We start from the raw sequence: 7584 nt of genomic DNA on the forward strand, positions 1-7584 counted from the left end.
ATATGTACATATGTTTATGTAACTACATATTTATATTTCATTGTTTGTAATATGTGAATATATTTTTATGACTTTATTATATTTATGTATGTTTTCATGTGGAGTAAAAATGTATGTATGCTTGTGTTTAAATACAAAATCGTTTTCTACAAATCCTATTAACTAATATTTATAAATATAAATGACACGAGTAATAAGTTTAAAGTTGGACAGTAGTAAATACGATTAGGACTCCTATACTCAATGCACAAAACTACTTACTTAGAGATCGGTTTAACTAACTCAAGCAGCTTTGAACTAAGGACACGCATTTGCCTCTCAATCATTTAGAATTATCCGGAACCACTTTTATCGAAATAACCATCAATTTTCCCCAGCAATCTATTAAGTAAATCCTTAGCAGCATTTGGCTATATGTATGTCAAATTGTATGTTGGAATTTATGACAGAGTCCTGGAGCAAACAGAATCATACATTTTGATAATATTTACCTTGAATCCGTAATTTCGAAAAATTATTCATAATTATACTTATTACAGATCAATTACTATAGTTTTCGTCTTCACAAAAAATAAGCGAGAACAGTTGATATAGCAAGAGTAATTAAAAATATATACCTAAGGATGCTCTGTGGTAGGTTATTGATTCCATTGGTGTCACTCATGTCACTCGAAACTGTATCGAATATATTTAGAATTGTCAGACGGTCATGGCTGAATGCCTTCATTGGTGATTTAAAGGAAAGCAAGTAGGCAACCCGAAAGGAAGTTCCATGTGCATAAGCAGACGACGCATCATTGCATAATTCGATGATCGGAATAATGATGAAAACTAAATCGTCATATTGCACCTATTTGCTGAAAAGTTGTACCTAAAAGTAGATAACCGTACCCATAAAGTAAATGTGTATTTTCATGTGCAATAACTGGATTCAGTTGACACATATATTCTGTAATTCCTCTATAGGTGCTTAATGAATGACTAAGGGAGTGGGGCTTCTTTGTTCTATTCGCAACTTGAACTACAACATTCATCCAGGCAAAAGCAACAGAGCTAGCGGCTGTACTCACCACTCATGTGACTATATTCACTCACAGCCAGCCTAACACGCTATGTGTACGACAGTGCACAATACAAACATATTGATAATGAATTAAGTTATTGGAACGAGAGGCAAATTAATTATGATGCACGTATTATCAAAGAAGCCGCCATGCGAAAGTATTTTTTACTATACTTAGCCACAGCCAAATTGAGTGCTCAAAAAATGCAAGTTTTTTCCCAATTTTTCTACCTTTTGTTACCTTGAATTTACTAACTACTGTTCTGGTACGCACGATGAAGTTTAGACTCAACGTACATTTTTGGATAAGTCTTGAAGATAAATTTTTCTGTCAAGTTTTCTAAGGCCCCAGTTTAAAAAGCAGCTGTCATTGTTGCTGAAAAAAAAATCTCTTAAACAACCCTCCACATGCACTCCTGTTCTTATTATCTATTTTGGATCCATCATTATAGGGAGATGGAAAAAGCTTTGGATCTGACTATGGTTTTTATTTGGGAATTTATTTAGAAATCACTTGGAAGAAGAAAAACCTTCGAGCAATGCAAATAACTCCTTACATTTAAGTCAATATTAAGGGCTTTAAAAAACAAAATTTTCTACAAATTCTGCGAAAAAATACAAATTTGTGTACAGTTAGAATTTTTTTTTCGAAGGTGTGGGGCAAGCGCAAGCTTTTATCGCTTTATATGGAAGGAAAGTTGCATTTACGATATGTAAGAAATGTGCCCTGTTAAATAGAAAATACAATCGACGCTAAATATATTTGCGAATTTCTCTACTGATATTCATATTCATATACATATATGTACATTAGTATGCGCCTTATTTTTATGAAGACAATATTTTTATAAGCTACGAAGTAAGACCTTGGCTCGTTTGGGTATAGAAACGTGCTCTGCGAAAAATGTTCAAAATCGGATAACGAAAAGACTTGCCTCAATAACCCTGAAGTCACATACTATAATTCATTAAATTTTACATAAAATAGGAAAACTAGCCCATATTTCAATAAAAAGAGCGGTTTTTTCGCATTAAATAATAAATGGATTTTTCTACCTTATGAGGCCTTTTTCCCGCATATGGAGAGGGGAGTTTTGCTTTGGGGGTCAACATTGTAAAATCAGCCACATGCTAATGTAAATCCATGTAGTTAGTTCCCAACGATTTTTTCTTCTAGCATACTCTACCCATATTTTATGAGGAGAAACCGACACACATAATTATTTTTAGTACAATTACTTTACCTGACCTAAATCATGATATATCTCATTTTCAAAGTGCATTGAGTATACATGCAATATTTTCAAAATAAATCCAACCGCTGAATACTTTTATGTAGTTACCTCCTAATCATCAGCCAGATGCGCAGTTGGCTGCACTGTCACCGCATTTGCTGCCACGGCTCTAAACTGTAGGCCCTGCTGCGTAGCTGAAGCCCAGCTACGTCGCGGTAGTATGCGACCAAAATTAAAATACCGTTGCCTCAACTTGTCCTTAATCTCGTCTTCGTTCATAATGGCACTTGCTTCGCGGAAATTCAAGAATATGCGCCCCTTTTCATCTGTTTTGATGGGTAAAATTTCAGTGCAAACATTGCGTGCTTTCAGTAAGAAACCCTCCTCTACATTCGAACTGCCGTCATCTTCACAAGCGCTATCCGAACCACGTAATCCCTCGTCATCGTCATCATCATCGCCCGCCTCATTGATGCCATTGTCTAAGCGTGCATCAACCGACTGCGAGCGTGGCGGTTTGACGTGTTGATTGTTTGTGTGCTTCTTCTTGTTGCGCAAGTAGAATGGGTCGCGTTCGCTAGCCTTCACATATTGCACGACCGGACGATTGACACCCCACTTGGGGCGGACGTCTACCTTGTGATTATTGTTGTTATGGTGCGTGTTTACTATTACGCTGGCGTTGCTTGGGCCGCCATCTTTCGGGTTGCGCTTGTTGCGGTCGCGTTCTTTGTCCTTCTCTTTCTCCTTCTCCTTCTCCTTGTCTTTGGACTTTGCCTTGAAGGTGGTTGTTGTTGTGGTGGTAGTGGTGGTTGTTGTTTCTTGGTCTTTGTCTGCCTCTTTGGCTGGTTTGCTCTTACTTTTCGAAGTTTGCGTTGTCGTTGTGGTCGAAACTTCGCGCTTTAGCAACACTTTGTAGAAATTATCATGGAAGAGACACAAATCACAATTGAGTGGTAGTTCCGTTTGTGTTTCCACATCCTGGTGTGCCTGTTGGTTGATGATTAGTTGATCAACAGAAACTGGTGGTAAGGACTCGAGTGGCATGAGCGCTAACTCTACCTGGCCTGGTACTTCCTTGCCGTCCTTATGAGAAATAGTGGTCGGGTCTGCCTTCTCGACTACTGTTTCCTCGCTGACTTCTACAACACTTTTCGGCTCATCGTCGGCGATGCTTTCCATTTGATAACCGTCTTCGGTAGAAATGGACGTGTTTGTGCGTTGCGTCCCATCGCCAGTTGTCTTTGAGAAATCCAACGTCGAGGCTGCCGTGTTCGGTTTGAGCTGCTGCTGCATCCAGTAGGTGGCGATCTGCAGATTGCCTATAGCGTTCTGTAGTCCAAATATATCGCTGGTCACGGGCAGTGGTATAAGTGTGGCTGGTTGCATGATTAATGCGACGTTTTCCTGTGCACCACTGCTGAACTGTGGTCTTTTCGGTTCTTTTTTCACCTCTGTGTCATGAACAGTTTTCTTTTTGATATTTCGACGCAAGTTTATAGGCGTGCCAATGAGCACCCTTTCTTCTCCCTCGTCTTCAGCTTGACTGTCTGCTTCATTTCTGTGGTTTATTATTTTAGCATGATTTTGTGAGTTTATCACTTCCCCTACTTCCGGTGGGGGAGTGGTTGAACGCTCTGTGGCTTTCTCCACGCTTTGTACCTTATGCGGGTTTTCAGCCTTTCCTTCAGTTTCAGTTGGTTTATTTAACTCCGCTTTGTCCTCGCCTTGCTTTATCGGTGCATTTCTTTTAATCGATTTTCTTGTGTTACCTTTCGTTTTCGGTTCTTTAGTTTCTGCTTTCTCAGCTGTCTTGTCATCAGCTCCCAACTGCATTGCTTGCTCATCCTTCTGTACTTCCTGCTCCAGTGATGGCCCACGCTGTTTCCGCTTACGTTGTTTCTCCTGCTTCGCCGCCTCCTCTGCTTTCGCGATCGCATCCAACATTGCCTGCTGTTTTTTCTTCTGCACCTGCTCGCGCTCCATTTGCTGTCGACGCTCCCACTCCAAGCGCTCTTGCTCAAGCTGCTTCTGCCTGCGCAAGCGTTCCTCCTCCAGCATTTCTTCCTGCTTGTGTCGCTCCAGCTCCCACTTGCGCAGCATTTCTCGCTCGTGCAGCTGTTGCTTAATCGCATTGTGATACTCGGCTGCCTTTCGGCGTTTATCGATACGTTCGGCCATAGTGACCGGATCTACGGGTGCATTCTGACCGCGTAGGTAGGAGGAGTGCATTGATTGCGTGTCGTCCTCGCTGTCCTTCATCTCGTGCGGACCACGTCCACGATTCAACCAGTTTGGTCCGTTGCTCTGCTTCAGTGAGTACTCGCTATGAACGCTGTTGTTATTGTAATTGGACCACTTGGCGCGCTCGCGCTCCTCGTGCGCCTGTTGTGCTGTTGCTGTGGTTGCGAAATAATCGTTTTGGTCGCCCGGGTGTATGGGATATGTATTCGAGGTGGAGATGTCGCGTGTGCTGTGGTTGGAGGGACTGAGCGGGGACATGTAGTAGCTGTAAAGGAAAAAGAAAAGGATTTAGGTAAATACCGTAAGGAGTTTAGTACAAACATGTTTTTAGGGAAGCCTAGGAACCGTCGCCTTGGCAGATATTTCGATAAAACAAGCCCCAACCACTTACCTGCCCTGGCAACTGTCTTCCATGCCGCTGTTGTACGAGTGAGCCACGACGTAGGTGGAATTCATTACTTGCTGTTGTTGCCGCTCCTGCGCTTGTTGTTGTTGGTTTTGACTTTTGGCGAGTTGTTGACCTATTATCGATCTTTTTGCGCGCCTTGCATTACCATCGCTCATTTCATCAACGCTTCCCACACGACCATCAACACTAGTGACATTGGCAACCGCACTCACTCCCACGCCGCTGCCGTCAGCACCGTTACCGCCACTATTCGCTGTGCTGCTACTGCCTTGCAGGCTAGCGCCGTCATTATACCAAATTTCCGGCGTGTGTGGGTTCTTCGGCGAATCGCTACGATAGCCGGAGGTGTCTTCTTCCTGGCAACCAGGATTGCCTGGATTATTCGGATTGTTAGATCGATGCGGTGCGTTGCCAGGCGCACCAACAGGAATGCCAATACCGCATGCCGCCGGTGCCAATTGTGTAGCGTGTGTTGGTATTTTCTCTGCAGCCAACTTTGATTGGGGCTGGCGTGCCAGATAGTCCTGATGACGAATGACAGGCAAGCTGGGGCTTCGTATGCGCATTTGTGGGTGATGTTGCTGTTGTTGTGGTGGCATACGCGCTGGCGCTGCTTGTTGCATGCGTGCCTTGGCTGTTTGTAAACCCGCGCCAGGCAGTGCCATTTCATCGTAGGCATACTTGCGTTGTCCTGGAATTTGTGACATCATGCTGGTGGTGTGATTGCGACGCCCGGGGCCGCGTGGCATAAATGAAGCATGTCGTGCTGGCGGTTGCCTACGCTGATAACCAGCAGTTAGTTCGTCATCTTCGTAATCAGCGTCAACGTCTGGGTCATCGTCGACCACATCGATGTAACCTTCGAGCTCGTTATCATAGCTATTGCCGCTGCGATGTATTTGGTGCTGTTGACGTCCAACTGGTTGTGAGGCATGTGGGAGCGGCACGGCGTATGGGTTGGGATTATGTTGGGGATAGCGTGGTAATAGGTCTGGTGCGTAGGTTTGTATTGGCTGCTGAAAATGCTGCTGATGCTGATGCTGTTGCTGTTGTCGAAACTGTTGCTGGCGCGAGCTGCGCTGTTGATTATGCATTTGCGACTGACTTACGTCCATGTTCGAGTAGTAGGTGCGTATGGAGGTGCGTTCGATTTTGTGATGGTGCGATGTCGCCATGGTCGAGTGCTGCTGATGATGGGAGGAGGAGATGAGCTCGTCCATGCGGGCGATTTCCTCTGCAAAGGGAGAGGGTAGAAAATGCTAGATATTATTATTATCTTAAATATTAACTAACTCCGGTTACATATTAAAATGAAAAAGTTCCGTTGATTGAATTTGCTCATCTTCATATTTTCGTCCAAGCTACAGCAACCTTGGTTAAAGCTCATGCAATTCTCAGCATCAGTATAAAAATCATTGATTTCTCTCTATGACTATTATTTGGAAACTTTGTATTTGTTCCCGAAGAAATGGATTGGTACTTGCCGAGTGGCTGGCGCCGAGCTAAGCCGTTCCGAGCAGAGTAAAGCTTTCAAACTGCTGTAGCTATATGACAGCTTTCATACCGCAAGCTTTTTCACAAGCTTTTTTTGAGCTGAAACCAAAGCAGTTTCCGATTTTGAATTTTCTATTTAATATTTCATCGAAATTTCCAAATAAATTCTTTAATAAAATTGCGAAAATATTGCTGAAGTGTATAGCTGCAAGCCCGAAAAGCGCGGAATGCCTGGAAAGCTTGTTGTGGAGTTGTATTCTTAACCAGGCAATGATAAATACATTGCATATTCGTCCACCAAGCTCCTGTTTTTTTTGCAGGCATTTTGAGATCTAAGCTCTAGCGCACCTCCTCCCGGAATTTGGTTGTGGACGCACAAATGTGGAAATGAAATACAACTTGGCTATACAAAAAAATTTTAGTCCTAGTTGATTGGATAGCGCTAGATACACTTCACATTCTCTTATGTGCGAGGTCGAAGTTGCAAATGCACTAATAATAAATCGAGTATTTCAGCTAAGAAAACAAAATTTCATTGAAAACTGCCACCATTAATTTACACCTACCACGTTCCTTAGCCCATTGCTGCTTCTTCAAGTCCAACAAAGTATGTGTTTGCCGGCCCTCAGCGCCAGTTATCATGCCGAGTATAGATAACCAAAACGTGAACTAGACGACTGCTCTACAATTCACTTTTACTAGCACAAATTTTTAAACGCATTTTTTATTCCGACGCACTGTTCAACAAACGCTAGAAAATATGAGCATATGTTTCCAAGGCTTAGCACTTTTTCACTTAAGTAAATAAGGCCAAAGGCAGGCGGCCACAATTGATTTATAAAACTAAAATTTCAAGCACTTTTCAGCTTCATACTAAGCTTCTAACGTGTTCTCTGTACCAAGAGAGAGAAACTTTTAAGATTTATTCGATAATATGTTGGCCATTTTTAGCGAACTTCAAACCATTTGCAGCCGCGTACCGTCGTTTGCACGTTTAACTAGCTTCCCGTGCTTTGTGCGAATTCCGTCAGTACCTTGCCAATCCATCAACTATGTACCCAAAAAGTTGGGCTGTCAACCGACCGTGCATGTGTTCGACAACTAAATATCCGTTGCTATGGTTGTTCCATTGTGTTAAT

At 42.8% G+C, this 7584-nt stretch overlaps 1 protein-coding gene across 1 annotated transcript; it reads right to left on the reverse strand.

Annotated features, from left to right (window-relative positions):
• Positions 1-2409: 2409 nt before the first annotated feature.
• On the reverse strand, positions 2410-7087 carry LOC118739475 (general transcriptional corepressor trfA-like). Its single transcript, XM_036470834.1, has 3 exons — positions 7012-7087; positions 4934-6185; positions 2410-4807 (listed from the first exon to the last, which is right to left on the reverse strand). Exons 1-3 carry the CDS (start codon positions 7085-7087, stop codon positions 2410-2412), a joined length of 3726 nt encoding a protein of 1241 aa, XP_036326727.1.
• Positions 7088-7584: the final 497 nt, after the last annotated feature.

This window comes from Rhagoletis pomonella, unplaced genomic scaffold (genome assembly GCF_013731165.1).
Source record: "Rhagoletis pomonella isolate Grant_MI unplaced genomic scaffold, Rhpom_1.0 Rhpom_scaffold_00005, whole genome shotgun sequence".
Taxonomy (NCBI): domain Eukaryota; kingdom Metazoa; phylum Arthropoda; class Insecta; order Diptera; family Tephritidae; genus Rhagoletis; species Rhagoletis pomonella.